A 27608-nucleotide genomic window follows, 5' to 3' on the forward strand; every position below is an offset into this window, starting at 1 on the left:
AAAAAACAATTAAAAAAAAAATATTACAGCCGAAACTGGTTTGGCTCAGTGGTAGAGCGTCGGTCTGCGGAATGAGGGGTCCCGGGTTCAATTCCGGTCAAGGGCATGTACATTGGTTGCGGGCACATCCCCAGTGGGGGGTGTGCGGGAGGCAGCTGGTCGATGTTTCTCTCATTGACGTTTCTAGCTCTCTATCTCTCTTCCTTCCTCTCTGTAAAAAATCTATAATATATATATATATATATATATATATATATATATATATATATATATATATAACAAAGGCCTCTTCTTGGCTCACTAACCCCCCCTGAAAAACGGACAAGCACAATGGACCTTCCACTCAGAAATAGACAACTCTGCATAAAATCCCTGGCACTTCCTAAAACCTCTGAAACCCACCCATTATCTCCTGGCTGACCAATCCAGAGGTAAAACAGAGGAAGTGAGAGGTCAGGAGAGCAACCATAATCACCTTTGGAGGGAGGGAGAGGAAGGGTCAGGGTTGGGGGCCAGCCCAGGCTGCTCCACTTCCTGTCCTGGTGCTGGTGACTGGAGGGTGTTCAGTTTGTGCTTCTGTGCATGACTTTGTTGGGTCTGATCAAATAATGGAATCGATACCTCTCCCCTGGGAGCTGACCTTTAGGCCACTTCACAACCGACACTCCCTTTCGCTTAGACCACCTTCCACTTGCTAAGACCACAATCTTTCCCCTGTGGACCTTCCCCAAAAAGGCCCGCCTAGAGTCCTTTAAAATCGGATTCCTGCTGAAACCAGTTTGGCTCAGTAGATAGAGCATCAGCCTGCGGGCTCAAGGGTCCCAGGTTCGATTCCCGTCAAGGGCATGTACCTTGGTTGCAGGCACATCCCCAGTTGGGGGGTGGTGGTGCAGGAGGCAGATGATTGATATTTCTCTCTCATCGATGTTTCTCTCTCTCCCCTTCCGCTTTGTAAAAAAAAAAAATCAATAAACTGTTTTAAAAAATCAAAATACAATCTGATTCCTTGTCCCTCGGTGCTGGTGCCATTTGGGGGGCTCAGCTCATCTGAGTTTCCAGAAGACTTAATGAATTTATAATCCCTCACCACTTTGGCTGAGTGCGTTCCTCCTCCCGCAACCCTAACAGACGTGGGCACAACATGTGTGCATATTACATCTCAAAAAATAAAGCAGCAAAACGTTTACACTAAGGACCAGGGCACCTCCACCATGCCAAACATTTCTGTATTGTCTGGATTTTGCCTTTTACAATTGCTATGAATTGTCATGAGGAAAACGCAGTCTGTAAAGATTTTGGTTGAGGTCTTCACTGAGGGGCTTCGTTAGAACTTTTTGCCACAATGGCAATGTTTTCTACCTCTGGAGGCCAATATGATAGCCACTAGGCACATGTTAATTATAATCGTAACTAAAGTACATTTAAATGGAAAAAGCCACATGGAGCTAGTGGCCACAGTATAGACCAGAGCATAAGGGAGTTTACTATAACAGTCTTGTCACTTTTCTGTAGCTCTGAACATTGTTCAAAATAAGTAAATTATAATTTTTAAAAATTGATTTCAGAGCGGGAGATAGAAACATCAATGATAAGAGGGAAGCATGGGTTGGCTGCCTCCTGCACGCCCCCTCCTGGGGTTGAGTCCACAACCCAGGCATGTGCCCTTGACCGGAATCGAACTCGGGACCCTTCAGTCCATGGAGCTCTATCCATGGAGCCAAACTGGCTAGGGCAAAAGGGTATCTATTTTAAAGCTTAAAGAGGCACACACCTTGACAAAGACCAGGCACAGATATTGGCATTATCATAAAGTAGCTTTATTACATTTCTTTACCATCTAAAAAATGATTACAAAAAAGAATACTTCATTTAAGCGTAATACTGCCTTTATGGACGTACCGTGGTTGGAAAGTAGAGTTTAAGGCCGTGAATACACGTGAGAAGAGAATGGGGACAGAGGCAGGACCCCTGTGGCCTCCCTGCCAAGCCAACGGGCACCAGGGGAGAGGGGAACAGGGACAAATATGGTGTCACTGAGCTCTTATAGGAGCTTAAAATAAACCGCCGCTGGCTCCGGGCCAGGACACAGGCACACACCACCAGGACCGCGGCTCAGAGCCGCCTCCCATCACACGCCAAGGACACCCTCAAGCAGCTTCGGTTTTTTTCTTTCCAACTCACACACACACTCTCTCCCCCCCTCTCTCCGGGGTGCCTCCCTCCTTTGGCCACGCAAGCCCTTTTGTCTCAGGTACAGAGTAAAAAAGATTCTGATCCCTTCAAAATCAAAGCAAGCCAGACTCCAGCCAGCCAGCAAGCCCACTTCTGTGGGAGGGGGGCCAGGGCTCCGCAGGACGGAGTGGACACGTGAGCGCTCAGGGCCGGCTCCCAGGGCTGCGACTGGCCGGGGGCAGGACACCCATTAGCCAGGGGTCTCCCTCCCCCGCCGCAGGGGCACGTGGGGCGGCTCGGGGCCGCTCGCCTTTCTTTTTTTGGTTCACAGAAGGAAGGAAAAGGAAAGAGAACTCGGTCGAGATCCTGGGAACAAAACAGGCCATTAAGGAAACTGTGAGTGTCTGGCGAGCCCAAGTCCAGCAGGCTCTGCTCCAGGCAGCTCCGGAAAGCCTGTAGGTTAAAAAAAACAACAACCCAGCTGGCCCTTGTTTGGTTTTCGGCAAGGCCCTGCCTCTTTAAGTTTGTGCTGGGAGCCCTCTGGGGGCAGCCAACTTTTAATTGTGCACACATGGGGTTCCTGGAGCCGGCCCCAGGCGCTGCCACACACACACACACACACACACACACACACACACACACACACACGGCCTGTTTTCTTTCCTTTGAAGAGAAATTCTGGAGCCTGCGGAGGACCTGGGCGGCCCGTACCCTGGGTTCGAAACCCGGGCACGCAGCAGCCACTCTGGGAACAGGATTCATTTCCTGTGTCTCCGGGCCTGAAGGGTTTTCTAGGAAAATTAATGTTCGCTGGGGCCTCCATGCGGGGAAGGGCCGGAGTAATTTCTTGATATGAACTGCTCCCACCTCTCGGCTCTGAGTCCTGGGGCTCCCTCCCCTCCCAGTGGCACGAGGAAGCAGAAGAAAGGGCTGCATTTCCTACTCCGGGTGACAAGGACAGCATCCGTTTTGTGAAGAGACCAAAATTCCCCCGAAAAAGCTGCCTGGGGGGGGGGGGGGAGTGGACACAACACTGCTACATACCAGACAATTACGTGGGGGCCGAGGGGGAGTGAAGCCACTCCAGACCCCGCCCGTGAGTAATGACACTCACGATTAAAATGAAAATATGCCTTTCCAGTGACTTTCAGATTTGGCAACAGGTCCTACGACTCCCCCTCTTCCCCGACGGCGGTTCGAAAACACAGCGCGCTCCCCTCGCCCTCCTCCATCCGCCACCGCCAGCCGAGGGTTCTGCGTTCTCCAGGAACCCACGCCCAGCACAGCCGCCGGCGCCCATCTCTGTGGGAATGAGCTTCTGTCTGCGCTGTGGCTGCTTTGAACTGGGGGCGGGAAGACCCGCCGTAAGCTGGGGCCTGGTCGCTGCTGGGAAGCAGAGGAAAACCACGTGCCTGTGGACCCAGGCTCGGTGGGTAGGAGCGGGGTGGGCCAGGGAGGAGCCCAGGACGAGGAGCGAGGGAGGAGGGCGGCCGCTCCAGGGCTGCCTGGCCTGGGAGGGGAGGCGCCTCGGGTCCCCGCTCCTGGCTACTCTTCCGCGGAGGACGAGGCAGGGCTTTCGTCATCCGACATCGGGGCGAACTGAAACGAGAAGCACAGTCCTTTTGGCGTCCTGGCCTCCGAGGCGCCGGCCCCGCGGCCGCGGTGAGGGAACAAGAGGCTGCGAGCCCTGGGCCCCCAGGAGGCCACGTGACGTGACGGGGAGATGCCTCCAAGAAGCAAACAAATAAACGCAGCGGAGGATTTTCACCAGGGACGCCGGACGGAAGGGAATGGAGTGGACGGCGGGTGGTCGGGGAGGGCCTGTCTGAGCTGAATGCTGCTGAGGAGCCAGCCAAGGGGCAGAGCAGGCTCTGCAGGCAGGAGAGCCGGGGCCAAGGCCCTGAGGGAGCAGGGAGAAGGCTGGTGTGGCTGGAGCTCAGGGAGGGGGGGAGGGGGGAAGGGGAGGGGGGAGCTGATGGGCTTTAAGGATGACTTGGGCTTTCTCTCCAGTGGAGGTGGAGCCAGAGAGGGCTGTGAGGAGGAGGCATTGCTGACTCAGGTGTCTGCCATGACCTCTGGCTGCTGAGGGGGGGGGAGGCTGGGGGAGGCAGAGGCTGTGGCAGTGGTCCAGGCAGACGAGGAGGATCGGGGTTCCTCCCTCAGAGTCCCTGGGGCAGGAGCACAGACCAGAGGGCGAGCCATCTCCAGCTCCATCACCCCATCTTCCCGCTGAGGAAACTGATCTGAGCGTCAGCCCTGAGGCCCGGGCGGGTGCCCTGAAGCCGGAAAGCTCGGAGCCTCAGGAGGACCTGGGAGCCAGGCGAGACGGATGGCATGTCTGCAAGCTCCCTCTCTTGGACCTTTTGGGATTCGCCGTGTTGACACCCACGATGCCACCCTTGAACCCGAACCCGGATACGCTTCGGGGCAAGCGCAGGTGGGGGTGTGAGGAGAGGGGGGAGGCGGCATGAGGCTCCTGCCCAAGGTCTAGAGTAAGGTGACCAGACGTCCCGATTTTTAACAATTATCTTTTTGACAAATTGTTGTTAAAAATCGGGACTGTCCCGCCAAAAGCGGGACGTCTTGTCACCTGACTCAAGGCCTCTACACACTGACACGCTCCCGGCAAAACCCACAAGGCCCGGCGTGACCTCCCGGCCCTCCTCTCCTCCGTGGGGCTCCCAGACGCCCTCACACACCAGGGAAGCCCGCCTCAGGCTGTGGCTCTGCTCGCTCCTTCCGCCCGGAGAGCCACTAACTCGCCCCCTCGCCTCCTCAAGGGCTGGCTCAGCGTCACAGTTTCACGAAGGTCTCAGGTGGCTCCTCCATCACGCACTGTCCCTCCTCTCCTGTTTTATATCTCTCTCCAGGACTTACCATCCCCGGCTGTGATACACCAATCTGCTTATTTTGTCTTTTATTAGAATGTCTGCTCTATGAGGGCAGAAACTTTTTTTCCTGTTTTGTTCAGTGCTGATTGCCAGGCCAGGATTAGGGCCAGAGACAGCCAGTGCTCTGTAAATACTTCTCAAATGAGTGAATGGCGATTAAGAACATGCACTTGGCCTGGCCGGTGTGGCTCAGTGGTGAGCGGTGACCTATGCATCAGAAGGTCACAGTTTAATTCCCAGTCGGGGCACATGTCTGGGTTGCAGGCTTGATCCCCAGTAGGGGGTGTGCAGGAGGCAGTCGATCAGTGATTCTCTCTCATCATGGAAGTGTCTATCCTTCTCCCTTCCTCTCTGAAATCAATAAAACTATATTTTAAAATCATTTAAAGAGCATGCGTTTGGAACCAGATAGGTCTGGGTTCGAATACTGAGATGTTGACCATGACCATGCAGCCTCAGCTCTCGGTGACTCATGGCCTCATGGGGCACCATGAAGGCTCAACAAGCAGATGACGACTAAGTCCCTGGCTCAGGACCCATACCCATCAGTTCTTCATCAACATCCGTCCACTCCCAGGCCCAGCCCTGCTCCCCCACGCCCCCCGCCCCCTGCGCCCCGCCTGCTGGGGCGCAGACTCACCGAGCACTTGATGTTCATGCGGGAGTACAGCATGGAGGCGATCTCGCTCTGCCCCGCGTCCAGGGCCACCATCAGAGCCGTGCTCCCGTCCTGTAAGCAGCGCGCGATGAGGACGCCGGCACCCAGCCCCCGCCCGCCCCGGGGCGCACCTGAGCGCGGACTCACGCGGTCGGTGAGCGAGATGTCGCAGCTGGGCACGGCCAGCAGCAGCCCCGTGATCTCCTTGTGGCCGTGCTCGCAGGCGCACATGAGGGCCGTGGAGCCGTCATCGTCCTGCACGTTGACGTCCGCCTGGCAGGCCAGCAGCGCCTTCACCACGTCCGCGCGCCCGTGGCTGACCGCCAGCATCAGGGCCGTCTGCCCGGCCTGCGCAGCACAGCACAGACTGCTCCACGCAGGCCCGAGGAGCGTCCCCGCCCAAACCTGTCACAGCTCCGCCGACCCGAGGCTCACAGCGCCCCGCTGGCCTCCCTGTATCGCAGACAGTCCTCCCACCCTGGGCCCTGCACCTGCTGGTCCCTGCCCGTTCCGCTGCCTCGTTCCCCAGGTCTCAGCTCCCATGTCTCCTCCTCTGAGATGTCACTGGCCTCCCCATCGCCACCCCACGCCCACCTGCAGCAGCCGCCTGACTCACAGGCGCAAACAGGTGAAAACGTATGAAGCTGAGACCCGTGCACGTCTCTGTATGTCAGCTGAACCTCCATAAAAATTAAATCAGTGTTCCCAGCGGATGAGCAATAAACACACTGTGGTAAACCCGCCCTCCAGAATGTTATTCCGCCTTAGAAGGGAACGCCACACCCTGCGAGGAGGAACCTTGAAAACACTGTGTTCGCTGACAGAGCCAGACACTAGACGGCACATTCTACACGATTCCATTCGTATGAAACCACAGCGGGCAGATCCAGAGGCGGAGAGCAGAGAGCAGACCGGGGGAGTGACTGCTAACAGGGCTTCCCTTAGGGGTGATGGGAATGTTCCGGAGGTAGATTTAGGGGATGGTGACATATACTAACTGCCATTGGCCTGTAGACTTTTCAAGGGGTAATGTGTGAATCTCACCTCAATTAAAAAAAATAAAGTAAACCAGCCCTAGCTGGTTTGGCTCAGACACAGTGACTGAAGGGTCCCAGGTTCCATTCCGGTTCAGGGCCCATGTCCCTGCTGGGGGCTCGATTCCCAGGAGGGGAGGCGATCAATGATTCTCTCTCCTCATTGGTGTTTCTCTCTCCCTCCCCCTTCCTCTCGGAAATCAATAAAGAAGAGCAAGTGTGCACATCGCTGCGCCCTGCTCTTCCCTCAGGGCGTCTGTGCAGCTCTGTTCCCTCCCCTGGCTGTCCCCGTGTCCGCCCTGCTCCTCCGCCCGGACCCCGTCCACATCCCTGTGGCTTTCACAGGCTCCTCGCTTCGGCTCCCAACATGCAGCTGAAGGAGGTTTCAAATCAGAAAGCGGTCGCACCGTGGCCCTGATGGAACGCCCCCAGAGGCCTCTGCAGCCAGTCCAAACCCCCTCCAGGCCTCCGTGCTGCCTGTGAGCGGCTCCTGGCCCCTGGCTGGGGAGCGCCAGGAGGGCGGGGACGTGCCCCGGGGCCACCACCGGAGCCTCTGGCTCCGCAGCGGCAGGTAGGAGGGTGTAAGGCTGGAAAGGCTGGAGACCCCGTGACCTCCCCCTCCCCACCCACTCCCCCAGAAGGCCTGCGCCTGCCGGAAGGCACGCGAATGGGGCTCTGGAGCTGGACCCCCGGTTCGAAGCCCCTCCTCTAGCGGGACCTTGAGAAAACGACGCTGCTTCTCTGGGCTCAGTTTCCTGTCTGAGGAGCGGGGACTCTCTCTGGCATGAAACCAGATCATGGGGCCTGGTCAGCGGGGAGGGCTGCCCGGTGTGCAGCCGGGTCTACCTGGCTGGCTTTGGCGTTGACGTCTCCGAGCCGGAAGAGCTGCAGGAGCGTCTCGATGTCATCCTGGGTCTTGAGGGCGGCCAGGGCGGTGAGCATGATGGGGCTGTAGCCGGCACGGTTCTGCTTGTCCACCTGGCAGACACCTGGGCGGGGCAGGCGGACACGAGCCTCAGACCCACTGACACGGGCAGGCCCCCTCGAGGCGGAGGGCCGGCCCTGAGGACCGGGGGCCGCTCTCTCGGACCGGGGGCCGCTCTCTCTCTCGGACCGGGGGCCGCTCTCTCGGACCGGGGGCCGCTCTCTCGGACCGGGGGCCGCTCTCTCTCGGACCGGGGGCCGCTCTCTCTCTCGGACCGGGAGCCACTCTCTCTCTCGGACCGGGGGCCGCTCTCTATCTCGGACCGGGGGCCGCTCTCTCTATCGGACCGGGGGGCGCTCTCTCTCTCGAAACCGGGGGGCCGCTCTCTCGGACCGGGAGCCGCTCTATCTCTCGGGACCGGGGGCCGCTCTCTCGGACCGGGGGCCGCTCTCTCTCTCGGACCGGGGCAGCTCTCTCTCTCGGACCGGGGGCCGCTCTCTATCTCTCTCGGAAGGGAAGCCGCTATCTAGGACCGGGGGCCGCTCTCTCGGACCGGGGGCCGCTCTCTATCTCGGACCGGGGGCCGCTCTCTCTCTCTCTCGGACCGGGAGCCGCTCTCTCGGACCGGGAGCCGCTCTCTCGGACCGGGGGCCGCTCTCTCGGACCGGGGGCCGCTCTCTCGGACCGGGGGCCGCTCTCTCGGACCGGGGGCCTCTCTATCGAACCGGGGGCCGCTCTCTCGGACCGGGGGCCTCTCTATCGAACCGGGGGCCGCTCTCTCGGACCGGGGGCCTCTCTATCGAACCGGGGCCGCTCTCTCGGACTGGGGGCCGCTCTCTCGGACCGGGGGCCGCTCTCTCTCTCGGACCGGGGGCCGCTCTCTCGGACCGGGGGCCGCTCTCTCGAACCGGGGGCCGCTCTATCGAACCGGGGGCCGCTCTCTCGGACTGGGGGCCGCTCTCTCGGACCGGGGGCCGCCCTCTCTCTCGGACCGGGGGCCGCTCTCTCGGACCGGGGGCCGCTCTCCTCTATCGGACCGGGGGCCGCTCTCTCTCTCGGACCGGGGCCGCTCTCTCTCTCGGGACCGGGGGCCGCTCTCTCTCTCGGACCGGGGGCCGCTCTCTCGGACCGGGGGCCGCTCTCTCTATCGGACCGGGGGCCGCTCTCTCTCTCGGACCGGGGGCCGCTCTCTCGGACCGGGGGCCGCTCTCTCTCTCGGACCGGGGGCCGCACTCTCGGACCGGGGGCCGCTCTCTCGGACCGGGGGCGCTCTCTCTCTCGGACCGGGGGCCGCTCTCCCGGACCGGGGGCCGCTCTCTCGGACCGGGGGCCGCTCTCTCGGACCGGGGGCCGCTCTCTCTCTCGGACCGGGGGCCGCTCTCTCGGACCGGGGGCCGCTCTCTCGGACCGGGGGCCTGGCTCCGCTCCACCACGAGCTCTGGGGATCCTGTCTCCTCCGTCGTCAGGTGTGGCCGGATCCCCCTCCTCTCAGACGGAGAACCCCGTCTGCCCAGGGTGGGCGTCCCACTCTCACTGCCCTAAACGGAGCCCCCCGCCCTTTGTGACTGAAGCCGCTCCACCCCTCCACCAGCCTGGGCCCCCGACATCGGCACCGCATGTACGGCTGAACGCCGGGCTCCTCCAGGCTGGCCTCTGCTCCTCCATCAGACTGGAGTCTTCACCAGACTAGGAGTCTGTGCCTCCCCCGTCTGAGCAGGGAAGGAAGCCCTTTTCCTGCTGAATTGGGGACCACATCTTCCCTCCAAGCCCCAGACTCTAAGCCACGCCCGTCCGTCCCTCAGACGGGGTCCCGGAGGCGTGACCTCCGTCCCACGGGGGTCTGTGTGGATGGCGGGAGGCCGTGTGCTCCCGAAGACCACGGCTGCCCTTTCCAGAATATGGGGCGACCGGGGGGGAGGGCCTGCATCCCCCCAGCCCCCCAAGAGTGGGAGGGCCGTGTCTGCCCAGCCAGACCACCAGGCGGGGGACAGCGCGCCCGGCCCCGGCGGCCGGCGGGCTCACCGCTGTCCAGCAGCTGCCGCACCACCGGGAAGTTGGCGTGGGACACGGAGTAGTGCAGCGCGGTGTTGCCGTTGCTGTCGGCGATGTTGACCACGTAGTCCAGCAGCCGCGCGGACATGGCCCGGAACGTCACCAGGTGGCGCCGCACGAGCTCGGGGTGGGCGTCGCTGCGGCAGGCCAGGCGCAGCCACTCCTGCAGCACCGTGGTGTAGGCCACCTTCTGCCGAGGGGGGGGGGCTGGGAGGCTCGCCACCGTCCCCGGGCGAAGCCCCAGGGGAGCACGGGGACCCCACCCACAGGAGCCCCGGGAGCAGTGCTGCACCCCGCCCGGACCAGGGCCCTGGAGGGAAGTGGACACAGGCGGCCCAAGGTCTGCCCCTGAGGAAGCTGTGAGCATCTCCATCCGGGGAATGACAACCAGTGGAGGGGATGTGCCAGCCCCTCCCCTCCCTCAAGCTCCCGGAAGGACCAGGGACCAAGCCGGCTCTGCCAGCGGGCGATCATCCTCAGGTCCCTCTCCCCTCCCCCCGGCCCCTCTCTAAGGCCCGTGACTCAAGCACCCTCCCCGCCCCCCGCAGGCCGGCAGAGGGACAGGAGGAGGCGCCAGGGTGCGGCGGGAGGAGGGCCCGCGTACCAGCTCCCGCTCGGAGAGGGCGTTGGGGTTGTCCAGGTACTTTTCCAGGGCCAGGCAGGCTGAGATGAGGTCGGGGCTTAGCTCCATCCTGCGAGGGAGAAGGGGTTACCCAGCCGCCTGGGCACTCACCAATCCCGCCAGGCCCCCCTGACTGTAACCCTCAGACGCCCCCTTCGCCAGGAACACGTGTTCACATCACACCCCACAGGGCGTACGTGGAGAACAGACTCCGAGAGAGCATGGACACACAGGCTAGTTTACTTCAAGTGGTCAGAGGCAGATGGGAAATCTTTTCCTGATGCCAGATTTTTCATCAAAGGATTAAAAAAAGATAAACAGGATGGACAGGTGGGGCAAAATGTCCCCAAAAGGCAGGTAGCTTAAGGACTTTATCTGCCCCCTCAATCCTAACCCCACAGCCAAACTGCCCCCCTCCGGCCCTTCCTCAAAGCCTCAGATCTTGCGGGTGCCCAGAGGGAGAAAGTGCTTCTGTGCTCACTTAGACTACGGTGCACGACTGACGGGATGTTCACTCAGAAGGCGTGGAGGGTGGGGTTGGGGGTCACCCCACACACAACCCTGGCCCTGCCTCCCACCCGGAACACTGACCGGATCTCCTCCGCGTTGGACCCCGAGGCGCCCCCGGCCGCGGGCACCCGCTCGGACTCCCGGGACGGCGGGCCCTCCTCCTGGGCGGCTGCCGTCCCCGAGGGCCTGGCCGGGGCGGCCTCAGCCACCGGCAGCCGCGCCTCGGGCTCCGGGGTCTCGTTCCCGGTGCTGTCGTTGTCGGAGTTCTCGGCGGTGCTGGAGTCCTCGGAGGAGGACTCGCACCTGGAGAGGGTGGCGGGAGGGAGAGATGCTGCGGGCGGGCCCAGGCGTGGCGGGGGACGCGTGGGGGCGCTGACGACTGTCAGCCGCGGACGGTGTCGGCCGGGCCTCGCGTCTGCAGGGATGTGGCTCGGAGCGCCCGCACACAGCGAACCTCCACAGGCACTCTCTCCCTTCCACCCTCCGAACCGCCCCCGCCCCGCTCCTGGTCCAGACCCTTCCCCCCCCTCGGATGGGCCCCTCGTGCTTCCTGCTTCCTCTGGACGGAGTCTAAGTTCCTGGTATTCGAGGTTTCAAACTGCCCCTGACCATCGCTCTGACACCTCCCACTCCTCCTGTTGCTCTGCTTCCTCTCTCCTCTGGGCCTGGCCCCAGGCCGTGCCTCCACCGGGGGAGCCCTCACCCCCTCCCTCACTTTGCCAGCCCATCCCGGGGCACCGTGCCTCCCAAGATCCCCCTGGCCTGATGGCCCCCTTCCTGCTTCGTCCAGGCCGGGAGCTTAACCTGGCACCTTTCGTGGCTACGGCACAGGCCCTGCAGCCAGACGCGGAGCAGGCTCCTGGGCACACACACGTGCGCTCCAGCGAGGCCCTCGGCCGCACCGGGCCTCGTTTCCCCTCCCGTCTGCTGTGCTTTCGTTAGGTGAGGGCATCCAAGTGAGGGGCTCAGGCCGGGCACTTGGTCCACGCTCGGAACGAACAGGGACGTGGGAGCTGGGGCGCGGGTGGGGGCTCTCTCACCCGCCGTTGACCCCCACGAACTGGAGGTTCCGCTGGTGGGCCGCGGGGGCCGCTGGCTCCTCTTTCCGCTTCATGATGGACCGTATGGCCGCCTGGGGCCCGCCTGGGGGGGGGGGGGGCTGGTGTCACAGGGCCTCCCAAAGCCAGACCCCGTGCCCAGGCCTCCAGCGCTGTCCGTCTGGGTGGCACCCCCCTTACCCGCACCTCCGGCCTCCTCTGGTTCGCGCGGGGCTGCCGGCCTGGGGGGCACCCCGCCTGCGTTCCTCGTGGGCGGTGCCAGGGAGGCTGCTGTGGACCCTGGGGGCGACGAGGATGCCGCTGCAGACGCTGCAGACGCCCGAGGACCTGGAGGGCGGGAGGAGGCGCTCACTGTGGGAACAGCGGGGCACTCACAGCGGAGGAGGCAACACTCCTCCGCGTCCGCGGCTCTGAGGACTGACTCCGGCGTCAGCTCCTCCGGCGGGGAAGGTGGACGGTGGGCGACTGCGGGAGGGAACGGAGGAGAAGAATCCAATCCCAGCCCTGGCTGGCTGCCTGGCCCCCACGGGCAGGGACAGGGAAGGCCCTGCGACCACAGGGTGCTGGCTCACGACCCCTCTCCGACCTCCAGCGACACGCGAAATGCTGTCTGATCACGGCAGAGTGTGGCAGTCACTGCAGGGAATCATGTCTACCAGGAGCAAGTACGTGACCTTGGGCAATTCATGTAATCTCTCAGGGCCTCGGAGAACGCATTCCTACTTCCTGGCAGCTGATTGGGCGGAAGACAGGAAGGCGAGGTGACAAGCCTACAACAGTGGTCAGCAAACCATCTTCTGCAAAATACCGCGTGCGGGCCATTTTGTGGTAAGATGTGTGTAACGTGAAGTTTTCCATTTTAGGAATTGTAAAGTGTCCGGTTCAGTGGTGGTGCACCATCAGTGCGATCGAAACTCCGTGGCCCGGCGCAGAAGTCGTTGTCGGCCTGGGCGAGTCCATTTTGAAGAAGTGGTTCTAACACCGAGCCACACGCATGGGGCCAAAGAGCCGCATGTGGCTCCCGAGCGCGGTTTGCCGACCACGGGCCTAGAACAATGTCTGCACTTGGGAGGGCTCAAGAAGCATCTGTTAATTCAAGAGAATCGCAAGCTCTATTTTGGTGAGACTTCATATTATGATTTTTTTTTTTTTAGTCTGTCCTTTCTTTTATAAAAGATTTTTTGATTGACTTTTACTGAATTTTTTTAGAGAGAGAGAGAGAGAATCATGGATACAAGAGAGAACATGGATCAGCTGCCTAAGACATGCCCCCTCCTGGGGATCGAACCTGCAACCTGGGCATGTGCCGTGACTGGGAATTGAACCTGCAGCCTTTTGGTACGTGACCAACTGAGCCACACCAGCCAGGACTTTGATTTCTTTTTTTCTTTCTTTTTTTTTAATCCTCATCCGAAGATATTTTCCCATTGATTTTTAGAGAGAGGGAGAGATAGAGAGAATGTGATGTGAGAGAAACACATCAATTGGCTGCCTCCTGCACAAGCCCCAACCAGGGCTTGGGATGGGGAGAAGCCCACAACCAAGGCACACGCCCTTGATCGGAATCGAACCCAGGACCCTTCCGTCTGCAGGTGGACGCTCTATCCACTGAGCCAAACCAATTAGGGCTTAAAAAATTTTTTTTTTTTTTTTTTTAACAAAAGTAAGATTGTGCTATAAATGGCATTTATATCCCGCTTCCTTTTTCCCTTCTTAACTCAATTTTAAGCAGGTACTATTTTAATAAAAAGAAAAAGAAAGAAACAATTGAGCTATTGGAAAATGACAATTGAAACCCCACCCAGGCAGGGTTTTAGTTTGGGAAGATAAAGTTCTGGAGGTGGGGGTGGTGACGATTGTACACCACTGGACACTTCAAAATTCTTAAAATAGAAAGTCTCATGTGATACGTATCTTATCACACTTTAGAAATCCCACCTACCCTGTTTCCCCGAAAATAAGACAGTGTCTTATATTAATTTTTTCTCCCAAAGTTGTGCTAGGTCTTATTTTCAGGGGATGTCTTATCTTTCCATGCGCTAGGTCTTATTTTCGGGGAAACACGGTAGTTTGGTGTAAGGACAAAGCTGACTCTGGGCATCAGGCCCTGAGGGTGCTCACTGGCCACTTGGGAACGGAGCCACAGGAAGCGCCAGCCCCGGAGCCCGGTTTGGGACGAGGAACAACAGCTCAGTCACCACTGTGGGGGCTGCCTGAGTCTCGGGAAGGCTCAGGGCCCCAGGCCACGTGTGGCTTCTATGTCACCACTTCCTCAGGACGGCCCCGTCCTGGCCCTGGCTCCACAGGCCGAGTCTCTTCAATTCTCTTCAAAATACATATTTGTATTGATTTCAGAAAAGGGAGGAGAGAGGGAGAGAGAGAGAGAGAGAGTGTGTGTGAGAGAGAGAGAGAGAGAGAGAGAGAGAGAGAGAGAGAGAGAGAAACGTCAATGATGAGAATCACTGATAAGCTGCCTCTGCAGGCCCCCCCACTGGGGATTGAGCCCGCAACCCCGGGCATGTGCCCTGACCGGGAATCGAACTGCGACCTCCTAGCTCATAGGTCACAGCTCAACCGCAGAGCTGAGCACTGCTGGTGGCTGGGCACTTTAATTCTCTTTAACAGTTAGAGCTGTTGTGACATACACAGTGACTAGGTCCTCAAGTCCTTGGGCAACATTCAAGTTAAGAACAGGGAGTAAATACTTGGGACCAGCCCTCAGAAAGGATGAGACACTTGGCGCGAGCACGCAGACAGCACTGCAGCCAGGGCGTGGCTTGGCCAGGCCAGTTCCGGAGCTGGTTTTTATGAGAATCTCATTTTTTTTTTTTTTTTTGATTTTAGAAAGAGAAAGAAGAGAGAGGGAGGAAGGAAAGTGGGGGAGAGGAGAGAGAGAGAGAAACACTGGTTTGTTGCTCCACTCATTTATGCATTTCTAGGTTGATCCTTGTATGCACCCTGATCGGAGATCAAACTGCAACCGTGGTGTATTGGGATAACATCCTCAGCAACGTGCTACCGGGCAGGGCTCCTGCCTTTTTTTTTTTTTTTTTTTTTTTAACCCTGTCAATAAATTCATGTAAAACAAAAACATTAAGTGGCCAAGTGAAATGTGTCAGGAGGCAGACGGCCAGCTTGCAGTCTCTGTGTGTGCCCCTTACTGAAACCCCTGGGGGGGGGTCCAACAGCCAGGCAAAGCAACATGTGGCCGAGTGACACAGGCCAGGCACACGAGGATAAACACTGTGTGAGTCTACTTCCAGGAGGTCCCCAGGGGCGTCAGGTTCAGAGAGACAAGAAGCAGAGGGTGGGTGCCAGGGGCCGGTGGCGGGAGGCTGGTGTTGAATGGAGACCGAGCTCCAGGTGGGGAAGACGGAGACACTCTGGGGATGGCTGCTGGTGATGGCTGTATAAAAAACATGACTGCCGCCTGGCCGGGGCGGCTCAGTTGGTGGAGCACCGTCCGGCGCACCAAGAGGCCTCCGCTTCTCTTCCTGGTTGGGCACACGCCAGGGCCGTGGCTCCTTGCCCCGTGCGGGGTGTGCGGGAGGGAGGCAGCCAATCAATCTCTCTCTCTGTCCTTCTCCATTCCTCCCTCTCTCTGGGATCAAAAAAAACTTTTTAAAAAGATTATTTATTTATTTACTAAATATATTTTATTGACTTTTTACAGAGGAAGAGAGAGGGATAGAGAGTTAGAAACATCGATGAAAAAGAATCACTGACCAGCTGCCTCTTGCACACCCCCCACCAGGGATGTGTCCGCAACCAACGTACATGCCCTTGACCAGAATCGAACCCGGGACCTTTCAGTCCGCAGGCTGATGCTCTATCCACTGAGCCACACTGGTTTCAGCAAAACTTTTTTTTTTTTTTAATGTGACTGCTGAATACCATTATATGTGGACACTTAAAAATGGTTGCCATATATATAAATTTTGTTATATTTCACCACAATTTTTTAAAAAATGGAAAAGAAAAAAATGGAGTGGCACCATGGTCCCTTTTGCCACAGGGAAAAGCAGGCCCTTCTCCCAAAAGCTTGGGCGGCTCCTGTCATGCGAGGAGGTCAAGGTCAGACACTGCCATGCTAAAACAACACCAATAAAAACGATATTTACTGCTGTTATTTCCCTGGGGGGTGGGGCACACTGATACCGAAATTTATATGGAAAAACTAAAGTCCACGACCAGCTAAGATCATCTTACAAAAACGGGCAGCGACGAAGAAGCCAGCTGGGAGAGAGTAAAACAGAGGCCAGAGCCTGAACGGTCCCGACAGGGGGTTTGTTACAGGAAGAGATGGGCCCAGGGAACGGGGGAGAGAGCCCAGCACGGCCCCGCTCAGGGAACTGGGGTCAGACGGAGGGGGTTCCACAGACCAGCGGCCAAGGGGGCTCTGCGGTGTGGTGCTGGGGAAAGCAGCTCCAGCCGAGAGAGAGTCCGGCCGGAACTTACCTCAGGCCTTACGCAGAAGTAAACCCTGAAGGAGGAACATGAAGGTCCAACTACAAAGCCACAGGAAGCAAATGGAGAATGTCAGGGCCTCAGGAAAGGAAAAGATTCCTTTAAAAATTCCTCAATGTCTAACCACCATGTGGTACACCTGAAACCAATATAGTGAATGACAACTGTAATTGAAAAAATAAAAAACCTCAAAAATGAAACTTCAAATACGAAAAAAAATTAAAAATTCCTGGCATGGCTCCTTTGGCTCAGTGCTTAAAGCATTGGCCCTCGGACTGAAGGGTCGTGGGTTCGATTCCTGTCTAAGGCACGTACTTTGGTTGCAGGCTCAGTCCCAGTTGGGCACCTGGGGGAGGCCCCAGTTGATGTGTCTCTCTCACATAGATATTTCTCTCTGGCTCTCCCCCTCCCTTCTACTCTCTCTCTTAAAAAAAATTCTTCAAAGCACAAACTATATGTGAAAATACAAGGTGATCTCACTTACATGTGGGATCTAAAGACAGACAGACAGACAAATAAACAAAAAACACCCTGAACTCACAGATAAAGAGCAGGGATGGGGGCAGGGAGTGGGCGAAAGGGGTCAAAAGGTACAAACTTCCAGTTATAAGATAAATAAATCTCAGGATATAATGTAGAGGACGGTGACTGTAGCTTATGCTACTGTACTGTATATCTGAAAGCTGCTAAGAGTAGATCTTAAACATTCTCACCACAAGAAAAAAAAACACCTAACTTTATAAGGTGATAGATGTTAACAAAACCTACTGTGGTAATAATTTTACAACATATGCCTACATCAAATCATTAATGTGTACACCTAAAACAAATACAATGTTATATGTCAAATACATCTCAAAAATGGAAACAAGTCTTTTAAAGACGATGAGTTTAACTGTATCTGAAATAGGTTTCTATTTGATAAAGACAAACAAACCAACCTCCAAAAGACTCATGGTCAATTGATAGAAGAATTCAGACAGGGAGAAGATATTCGAAATGCCAAAAATGGGCAGGGACAGACAGCACACTTTAGCTACATGGTCTCCGTCGAAATGGTGCAAGTTTTGTAAAGGAACGGGTGTGGCTGTGTTTTTATAATTTTGAATTTTATATAATTTTGCTCATGTCACAAAATGTTACACTTCTTTTCATATGGTTCAACGACTTAAAAACATAAAAGCCATTCTTGTGAGCCACAGAACAGCAGCCCTGGCCAGTGTTCTCAGTGGTTAGAGGGCCGGCCCATGCATCAAAGGGTCATGGGTTCGATTCCCAGTCAAGGCATGTCTCTGGGTTGCAGGTTTAATCCCCAGCCCCGCTCAGGGTGCATTTGAGAAACCTCACATAGATATCTCTTTCTCTCTTTCCCTCCCGCCCTCCCTTCTCTGACAACCAATGGAAAAAATATCCTTGGGTGAGGATTAACAAAACAAATAAAAATAATAAACATAAAAGTAAAAGCTGGCAGCGCGCTGGATTTGGCTCACCAACCCCTGTCCTGGGATGTGCCAGAAATTTCTCAGAACTACCCAAAGAAAGATGGGCAAAAGCTACAAAGAAGCGATCCAAGGAGGAATCTTATTAAACTTATATGGTGGTGCCCAACCTCATCAGCAATCAGAGGAATGCAAATTAGAACAAGGAGATGCCACTGCAGCAGCAGCAGACGGACAAAGCGTTCGGAGGACCCGGGAGACGGCATGCTGGTGGGGGCCGTGGGGAAACGGCATCTCAAGCTCAAGCGCGGCTGGAGGGTGGGGGTGGGACCAGGGCAGCTTCTCCAGGACCGACCTCCGGTGCCAGCGGCCCTGCTGACGGGCACCGGGAGGAGGGTTGCCGCGCTGTGTGTGGCATCAGGAGGTGGAAGTAACCCCGGTGCCTACCAAGGGGTAAGAAAAATGTAGCACATGCTCGGGCATTCACAGTGACACACTGGATTTATATCAGCATGGAGAGTTCAAAAACAGCGTGTGCAGAAGGGAAATTAAGAAAAGAATGAGGGTTTTTTTCACCCTCTAAGCACAATACCATTTTAGGAAGTTAACACACACACGGCATGTTTTTCAAGGACACTCACATATCTAAGTGACTGGAAGGTGGATTGCCAGGAATGATATGAAGTGGGGTGAGGGGTGAGGGGTGAGGATGGATGGAGAGTGTGTGTGAATGGCACAGGGCAGAGGCTGGCGGACTCCAGCGTGAGAGCCGTGTTTACATTTTTAAGTGGCTGGAAAAACAATTAAAAGAAGGATTCCATTTGGGACACATGGAAATGATATGAAATTGATGTTTCGGTGTCCACACACCAAGTTTTCTTGGCACACAGCCATGCTCGTTTATTAATACATATATATTTATTAATACATATATATATATTAATACATATGTATGTTTAAAATATATATTTTATTGATTTTTTACAGAGAGGAAGAGAAAGGGATAGAGAGTTAGAAACATCGATGAGAGAGAATCATCGATCAGCCGCCTCTTGCATCACCCCTACTAGGGATGTGCCCGCAACCAAGGTACATGCCCTTGACCGGAATCGGACACGGGACCTTTCAGTCTGCAGGCAAACGCTCTATCCACTGAGCCAAACCGGTCTCGGCTATTAATACTTATATTGTTTACGTCTGTTTTCATGTTACAAAGGCACCAAATTAATGAAAATGTACACACAAAATAGACACTTCTGCCCAGCCCGGTGGCTCAGGTGGTTGAGCATCATCCTGTGCCCTGAGGGGTGACTGGTTCATATCTGGGTTGTACGTTTGATCTCCGGTTGGGGCACATATGGAAGGCAAGTAATCAATGTTCTCTCTCTTATCTCTCTCTCTCTCTCTCTCTCTCCCCCTTTCTTGGGTGAGGTTTAAAAGAAATAATAATAAAATTAAAAAATGCACAGTTTTGCCCTGGCTGGGCAGTTCAGTGGGTTAGAGTGTCGTTCTGATACGTCAATATTACAGGTTTGATTCCCCATCAGGGCACATACAAGAATCAACCAATGAATGCGTAAATAAGTGGAACAAGAAATCAATGTTCTCTCTCCCTCTCAAACCAATAAAAATAAAGAATGTCCAAAGTTGTAGGGAATTTTAAAAAATTAAAAAAAATATATATATATACACAATATATACATTTTTTTGTATATAATATACCTTAATAAAGCTGGGGAAGAAAAAGAACAGAGTAAATTGAGTTATTGCAACATAGATCATACGGCCCACAAAACGGAAAATATTTACTGACTCTCATCACTGAGGCAGGAAAAGATGATGAAAAAGAGTAAAGTAAAACAACAGCAGTGTGGTCACCACGGGCAGAAGAAATTTCATTATCTCAGGTTTGGGCCCCTTAAGTCCAAAAGAAATTGTTAAAAATGTAAATTACGGGTCAACCCAGCCAGTGCCAGAAAGGGGTGAGCCCAAGGGGGGTGAAGCGATTTGGAATCAGACAACAGGAGCCTTAGAAGGCCCTTCAGAAACTGCCCTGAGAAAACAGACCAGAGGATGCGAATGCTCCTGAGGAAGGACGTTGACGTGGTACCGAGAGTAAAGAACGAAGTGGCGGTTCAAAACAAAAAGGCGCCTCCCACAAATTCTTAGTAACGTCAGAAAATGTCCCTGGGATATCGTGATAGCAAAACGATAAATCCTGGCTTCAGGAACTGTGGGCAAATCCCTAACCTGCCTGAGCCCCCATTTCCTCATCTCCAACATGGGGATTAAAAACACCCCTCCTTAGACAGGTGCTGGGGATCTGAATGAATTAAAATATGAAAAGGGAATCAATAACGCCTATAGTGAGGGCAGCCTAAATGCTTTAAAAAGTAGAATGAAGAGAAACAACAAATTCCAAGTCCTATGTTCCGGAATTGAAAAATACAGATTATTTTGTGTTAAATAATTCAGAAGGAGCCCTAGCCAGTCTGGCTCGCGGACAGAGCACTGGCCTGTGGACGGAAGGGTCGCAGGTTTGATTCTGGTCAGAGCACATGCCTGGTTACAGGTTCGATCCCCCGGTGGGACGTGCAGGAGACAGCCAATCAACAATCTCTCTAAAAAAATAAATGATAATAATTCTCTCTCCTCATTGATGTTTCCCTCCCTCTTCCTTTCTGAAATCAATAAAAAACATATAAAAAAATTCAGGAGGAAAGAAGAAGTGTTGACAGCAGCTGCGTCTGGGCGGTGGTAGGTTTATGGGAGTTTTATTTTGTGTTCTAGATTTTTCTCTACTTCCCAAAGCTTCCACAAAGAATATGAATTGCTCATATGTTTCAAACAAGAAATATGTTTCAAACAAGAGCAGAGAGAATTTCAAAGTCTTGGAGGGGCCACAGCTATGCATGTGTCTGGCTGCCCTCTCTTCTCTTGACCTCTGTGGTGCCTTTGCCAGATTGGGGACAGGACTTGGGGTTCTCCAGGCTTTTCCAGCCCGAGGGGAAGACTGCCCTTCAATTGCGGTGAGCACATTCTACAGGGCGGAAAGGTTGGGCTCCTCCTTGCCTCTTCCTCCAGGGAGCCCTCCCTGACCTACACATCTAGCTGACCTACCTAAGCAAATACATAGTTCAAATACGTAACAAGTCCTCTTAGCATTTTATCTCATTTTATTTCTCCTATTGCTCATCCCCAGCCTAGAAACCAGGGAGGACCTTCCCCTGATGCTCAGGCTGTCCTGCACCCCGCTTCCCTAGCCTCATCTTATTCCAGTTTGTTTGGCTGACCCCAAATCCCTCCTCACCTCAGGGCCTCCCCGTGCTGTGCCCCCTCCCAGAACACTCTCCTTCCCACTTCTTTGCCCTCTGACTGCTTCTTTCCTTTCACATCTCGGTTCAGAGTCCATAGCTGACCCTTGAGCACCCGTTGTGTGTCTGGTGCCACACAGAACACGGAACACGAACGGATGCATTTAAGCCTCATATTAACCTGGTGACATCGGGCTGTCAAGACCCCCAGTTTGCAAATGAGACACAGAGAGGTTAAATAAATTGCTCAAGGGCGCAGAGCTAGGGAGCAGGGAAGCCCATCCCCCCGCGCCCCATCCCCCTCTCCCCCATCAAACACGGATCTGCCTCAAACACGGATTCTCTGAAATAACTCTTCACTTGTTTGTTGTGGCCTATTTGTTTATCGCGGGGGCTTTTGTCTATCTTGTGCACCGCTGTGTCCCCAGTGCCTAGAAGCGTTGGCATATCACAGGTGCTCTATAAACATCTGCTGAATGAGCAGACACGGAAATGAAGGAGCCCGGGGGGCCTGGCTGCAGCAAGAAGGAGTTAAGTGAGACACAAGGAAGCACTGCCTGGGAGGACACCGCTGTCTGTGCGTCCCAACGGCAGGAGGTCCCATGACTGCCCTGGGAGGCATGTCTGGAATGGAGGTTGCCTCTCAGAGGTCCTGAGGTTGGGCCAGGCGGGGCTCCTGGCTGGAGGCCAGAGTCGCAGGGCTGGGTGTTTGGAATAGATACAGCACAGAGGGGTGGTGCCCGGAGCTGGCCAGAAACAACATGGAAAAGCAAGAAAACACAGCTGCGTCCCCACCCTCCAGCTGTGCCCTCAGGTCCCACTGCGAGGCCTGGGCACCTGAGATCTGGGTTGCCATGAGCACCTGGGGCCCCCCTGGGAGCCCTGCCACAGTTCAGGCTGACGTCGGCTCGGATCCTGCTTCGGCCGCTTCCTGGCTGCGTGACCCGGGCAAGCACAACTTCTCCCCAAGCCCCCGTCTCCCCGGCTGTAAACAGAGCTGACCTGAGAGTCATCAGACGCAGACATAAGCACTGATGGAGGGCTCACCGTGCGCGCTGATTCACAAGCATCCTAGAGGGGCTGTGAGCATGCCGCTTCACAGAGAGGGAGGCCGAGGGACACACACAAGAAGTGGAATTTCAACCCAGGTTGTCTGACTGCACAGCCCTGCCTTCAGCCCGCTCCAGGCAAAATGCTTTGCACAGCACCCAGCTCCCGGCTGGTATCCGATAAAGAACAGCTGCTGTTATTATTATGAATCATCCTGGCAGTGTCTCTGGGAGCCCCAGGGCGGCAGTGGTAGGCAGCTGCCATGCTGTACAACCCACATCCCCTTTCTGGGCATGAAGACTCAGCACTTCCTTCAGGGAGCACCCTCAGGACTTGGCTGCAGCACCTGGGTGGGGCTCCCTTACCCCAAGGGCCAGGCAGTGCGGGTCAGCGATGAGCTCAGTGTTGGGCATGTGACCCCAGCCGGCGATGATGCCACCTCCGGGGTTTTTGTCGGCAGTGTTTGGACGGAGGGGCGCCCTGCCCACTGAGCTGCACGCACAGAGGCGCAGAGTGGGGTGTGTGTGTGTGTGTGTGTGTGTGTCACCTTTGCTGGTCTAAAACAGAAGCCTCGAGGGTGCAGAGAGGAAGAGAAAGAAGGAAAGAGTCAAGAGCACCAGGATCCAGCCATGCCTGAAGCTGTCCCTGAGTTACATTTCCTTTCCATTCCTTTCCTTTCCATTCCTTGAACTGGTCTGAGATTGCGTCCTGCCACTTACTGAGCAAACAGGGAGGGTTTTTTTGCTCAGTAAACCAATTCCTGGGGAGATCCTTCAAATACTTTGTCTCCTGGACACTTCCAGTGTACGAGGCACGAGAACGCACATTTGACAGACACCCAGGTGTCCGGCACGACCCCACACACTGAGTTGGTGGCCCAGTTTCGCCCCCTTTGTGCAGAGGAAGAAAGACGGGATGGATGTGTCTGGTGGAAGGCCGGGGCCGGGGCCGGGGCCGGGGCCGGACCCCACTGCTCCGGCAGAGCGAGGCCCCTCCGCGGTCCTCCCCCCGGATGCTCACCTGCCGCCCCGTTGCAGCTCGGCTCCGTGATGCTGATCTTCTTCACCAGGTGGACGTGGCCCGGGGCTGCCGCGGCCGAGGAGAAGGCCGCCTCCACCACTTCGTGGCTCCGGAACACGGGGCGGCTCTCGGGCCCCCCGGGGGCCACCAGGGCCCGCAGCCCCGCCCCGTAGGGCTCCAGGCTCTGGGCCCGCTGCGCGGGGGCCCCAGCCGCCGTGCTGGCCGCCACCTCCACCTCCCGAGGTCCCTCCACCACGCGGACAGTGTCCACGCGGACGGGGCTGTCGGGCGGGGGCCAGGCCTGGGCCTGGGGCTGGGCCTGGGGCTGGGGGCCGGCCTGCCGGGCCTGCGCCGCCTGCAGCTCCTGGAGCGCCTTCTTGAGCTGGGTCTCCAGCACGGCGACCTTGGCGGCCAGGGCCGCCTCCCCGTCGGGCACGCCCAGGTCCCGCTCGCGGACCCAGGTGCCCACGCTCCGCGTCTCCGGCGGCGCCGGGTCCTCGGGAGCCTCGGGGAGGTCGAGGCAGAGCTCGCCGCGGCCCCGGGCCCCCGAGGGGTGGCCCAGGAACTTCTGGCTCTTGAGCTGCACCGTGAGCTGCCGCTTCTCCTCCTGCAGCACCGACAGCTTCACCTGCAGCACGGGGATCAGCTTCACCTGCTCCTCCAGCTGCCGCAGCTTCCGCAGGGCGCCCGCCATCTGCTCCCGCACGTGGGCCAGGTGCCCGGCGCTGGGCGGCACCGGCGTGGACATGCCCGAGCCCCGGGGCGTCGGGGGCGGCAGCCCCACCCCCACCAGGGAGCTGGTGGAGCTGGCGGCGCTGGGGGCCAGGGAGCCCAGGCCCGCGGGCGCGGCGGCCTGGTCCTCCAGGCGGCGCCGGGCGTCCAGCAGGGTGCGCTCCACCCGGGGGTTGAAGCCGCCGCCGCGGGCCTCCAGGGCGCCGTACTGCGGGTAGAAGCCGCGGCCGCAGTAGGAGTAGGCCGAGTGGCGGCTGTCGGCGCTGGCGTTGGAGCACAGCGACTCGGTGGAGGTCCACCAGGAGCCGGGGCCCCGGGGCAGCGAGCCCAGGCGCGGCCGGCGCTGCACGGCCACGCGGCGCAGCGTGTGGCCCTTCTCGATGTCGTCCACGTACTTGAGGAAATCCAGGTCCAGGCGGTAGCCATAGGGCGTCTCCACCGAGTACGGAGGCTCGGTCTCCTTCGGGGGGAAGGCCGGCGGGGAGGCTGGGCCGGGGGTCCCTAGGGCGGGAGGAACGCTAAGGCTTCTGAACGCCGCTGTCCTCGGCGGGGAAGACAGGCCTCCCCCCCCCCACACACACACACACTTTCCCCTCCTCCCAGAGCCAAGATTTATTTGCCGGAGAAATGGGAGCCCGCAGGCCCTCAGCAGCTAAACTGGGTCTCCAGTCTCAGGCCCCCACCCCCACCCCCACCCCAGGGCCATCTCCCTCTCTGACCCTCCAGGACAGTCAGGTTGTCTATATTCAGGCCCTCAGGGCAGGGCTGTGTTCCAGCCAGCCGCCCCCACCCCAGGTAGGGCCCTCTCTCTCCCCGCCCTCAGGCCTCCAGGGCCGGCCCACGTCCCACCGCCTGGCAGGAGTCTGACCTGGAAAGGGGGCGGGCACGTGCAGGACTTGGGCCATCGTCCCCTCCGTAGATGCTCCTCAAGCGTCCGGGAGGCCTGGAGTCAGACTGCCTTCAGCACGGCCTGAGGCTCACCTGGGGAGGGGGCGTGGAGGGGAGTCAGGAAGGGTCTGCAGGGGGAGGGGAGGGGATGTGGCCACCACCCAGTCCCGGGTCAGGACCCTCGTGCAGGCGTACACCCAGCCACGCTGTGGAAAGGGCTGGGGTGGGGTGAGGGCCCTGGGGCCTAGAACAAAGGAACCAAACCTCCCAGCCTGCCTGCACATCTGTCCAGCCGCTGGACAGTCTCCAGCTGTCCCAAAGCCCGCCTCCACAAGGCCCCCAGGCTCGGGGCCCAAGACCTACAAGCCCACCCTTCCTGCACCCCCTTCCCTCAGCCCAGGCCAGGAGCAGGTCTGGGGTCAGATGGGGGCTGAGGTTGGCAGGGGGCTGGGGTGCTAATAGGGGGACAGCTACCCTATAGGAGACCCAGAGACAAAAAAAAAAAAAAAAAAATGAGAGAGAGAGAACTACAGCTCAGGGTAGGGGACCCCAAAATAGAGCTGGGTCAGGGAAGTCGGGGGAGAGAGGGTAGGGAAAATTGTGGGGAGGCAGTGAGGAGCAAAGCCTTTCCCCTTTATGGAAACAATTTTCTCTAAAAATAAACAGTTTCGCTGCCGGGCTACACGGGAACTTCCTGCCCACCCCCAGGACACGTCCGGCTGGGGAGAGGGGTGCCCAGCAGCGGGGCGGTGGCCCGGGAAGTCATGGGGGTACGAGGAGGAAGTCAGAGGGGGCGCCTGGAGGCTGCAAAGGGGAGGGACAATCAGGGCCTCTCACTCACTCCCCCTCACTCCCCTGGAGTCCAGCCAGGGTCCTTTTGTCCCAAACACTCCGTCTGAGCCTATCCAGTCCTTCCTGCTGTTTGACCTCCAGCTACCCTATGGCAGAGGCCCAGGCCCACCCCTCAGCAGCCCGTGGGTGCGGAGCAGTGGGTACCTGGGAGGACGGGCCAGGCGGGACACCGGCTGGGCATGAAGGCGGGGCTGGGGCTCCAGGGGCTGCCAAGCTGGTCCTTTTCTCACACCCAGTGTCTCTCGGTCAGTCGGCGTCTCGCTTTATCTCTCTCCACGTCTCTGTCTCTGTGTCTCTCTCTGTACTTCCTTCTCCCTGTCTCTCCACGTCTCTGTCCTCGCTTCTCTGTCTTGCAACACCTGGAACACGTAGCCACCAAACGTAGGAAGGCTGGTTTTCCACCTGCCGGGAGGCTCCCCCCCTCTATAGGACAGGATTACAAATAATTTCTGGGGACCCGAGAGAGGGAGACAGGCTGCAGGACTGGAACAGCCTGTGGGGGCGCCTGGAGGTGGGCAGGGATGGGGTGAATAATAGCAACAACACTGATCTGTGCATCAGACAAACCCACCCCACCAGATGGGGAATGGGGAGGCACGGAAATGTGCAGTGACTAGTCCCAGGTCACTGGGTGGGTAAAGGGCTGGTCCTGGGTTTGAACCTAAGCCTCGCAGATCCCCCCGCTGCAGGCCTGGCCACCCTCCCCCGCACTCCACATCCCTCCAGCCCATTTCCCAGGCTGAGAATGGGATCTGGGGGTCTCCAGCCACCCGACCATCCTCAGTGAGGGCAGGCAGCTCCAGGCGGAGAAAGCAGAATGGAAGCGGGGATGTCTGCGGCTGAGGCCCCTTTCCCTCTGTGGAACCCCTTGGGGTACAGGGAGGGAGGGGGACACAAAATAGAGGCAGAAAGGAAGACAGGATGAGCCCGGGTGAGCCCGAATGCCCAACCGGGTGTCCCTTAAAGGCCCCCTGGCTGACCAGCCAGGATGTCTCTGGGGTCTTCCCGCCCCTCTCCCCGCCCCAAAGATGGGGTGAGGAGGACCCCACCCGTGCAGGGAGGGGCGGGGCCTGCGGGGTCCCCGGCTAATGGCAAACAGCTGCCGCTCCCCACGCCGGCCCAACCGCCAGGCCCAGGCCCAGCCCCGCCGGACGCCGGGTCGCCTTCCCCGCGCCCGGGGCCTGGCTCTGGGCGGCCGCCGAGGGCGCAGGGAGACGGAGCGGGGCCGGGGGCGGGGGGTGCGGTGGAGGGACGGAGCGGGGGAGAGGGGAGAAGGGAGGCAGCGACGGGGCGGAGGGGTAGGGCCAGAGGTACAGATGGGAGAGGAGGACGGGGTGGGGGTGAGGAGCAGGGACGGGGGTCAGAGACGAGAACCGGGCAGAAACACTCAAAAGTCCGCAAAGTTTGGGCTGAGATAGTGGAGTGAGAGGCAGCGGCTGGTCCACACCCGCGAGGCTCTGCCGCGGAGTTGGCGGCGGCGAAGGACCACGCTCGAACCCCGAAGCGGACTCGAACCCCGATCCGACCCCCGGCCCTACTCGCCTCCCGCGCTCCGGCCGCCGCCGTCCCCGCGTCCCGCTGCCCGTGCGTCCTCCGCGCGCCGCCGCTGCCCGGCCTCCGGCCTCGGCGGTGGCCCCGCCCCTCCTGTGGGCCCCGCCCCTGCCCTCGGCGATGGCCCCGCCCCCTGCCGCCTGCGGGCTGGCAGCGGCGGGAGACGGGCGGGAGGACGCGATCGCACCTGGACGGCAGGTGTGCGCGCGCATGGGGGCACCAGTCCGTGTCCCCGCGCCTCCCCTCCCGGGTCCCGGACCCCCCGCTGTCCCCCCTCCTGCTGCGGCTGGGCCGCTGCGGGGGGCGGGGAGAGCGGGACTGGCCCGGCCCCAGCTTCGCGAGGGCGCGGAGGGCGGGCAGCGGCGGACGGAGC

At 58.0% G+C, this 27608-nt stretch overlaps 1 protein-coding gene across 7 annotated transcripts; it reads right to left on the reverse strand.

The window, feature by feature from the left end:
* Positions 1 to 1795: 1795 nt before the first annotated feature.
* On the reverse strand, positions 1796 to 27261 carry KANK2 (KN motif and ankyrin repeat domains 2). 7 transcript variants are annotated; one of them, XM_045589244.1, is made up of 13 exons: positions 25829 to 26792; positions 24813 to 24925; positions 23212 to 24445; positions 19914 to 19923; positions 12103 to 12232; positions 11905 to 12007; positions 10946 to 11167; positions 10337 to 10424; positions 9703 to 9922; positions 7602 to 7744; positions 5869 to 6069; positions 5704 to 5793; positions 1796 to 3771 (listed from the first exon to the last, which is right to left on the reverse strand). In XM_045589244.1, the coding sequence occupies exons 2-13, from the start codon at positions 24847 to 24849 to the stop codon at positions 3718 to 3720; spliced, it is 2532 nt and encodes an 843-aa protein (XP_045445200.1). In that variant the 5' UTR covers positions 24850 to 24925; positions 25829 to 26792; the 3' UTR covers positions 1796 to 3717. The 7 variants fall into 7 exon arrangements, with proteins under 7 accessions (XP_045445200.1, XP_045445197.1, XP_045445198.1 ...); XM_045589241.1 differs by lacking the exons at positions 19914 to 19923; positions 25829 to 26792 and adding exons at positions 24991 to 25000; positions 25689 to 25802 and having other exon boundaries at positions 12103 to 12249; positions 23213 to 24445; XM_045589242.1 differs by lacking the exons at positions 19914 to 19923; positions 25829 to 26792 and adding an exon at positions 27227 to 27261 and having other exon boundaries at positions 12103 to 12249; positions 23213 to 24445.
* Positions 27262 to 27608: the final 347 nt, after the last annotated feature.

The sequence above is a fragment of the Pipistrellus kuhlii genome, unplaced genomic scaffold (assembly GCF_014108245.1).
Source record: "Pipistrellus kuhlii isolate mPipKuh1 unplaced genomic scaffold, mPipKuh1.p scaffold_m20_p_30, whole genome shotgun sequence".
NCBI lineage: Eukaryota > Metazoa > Chordata > Mammalia > Chiroptera > Vespertilionidae > Pipistrellus > Pipistrellus kuhlii.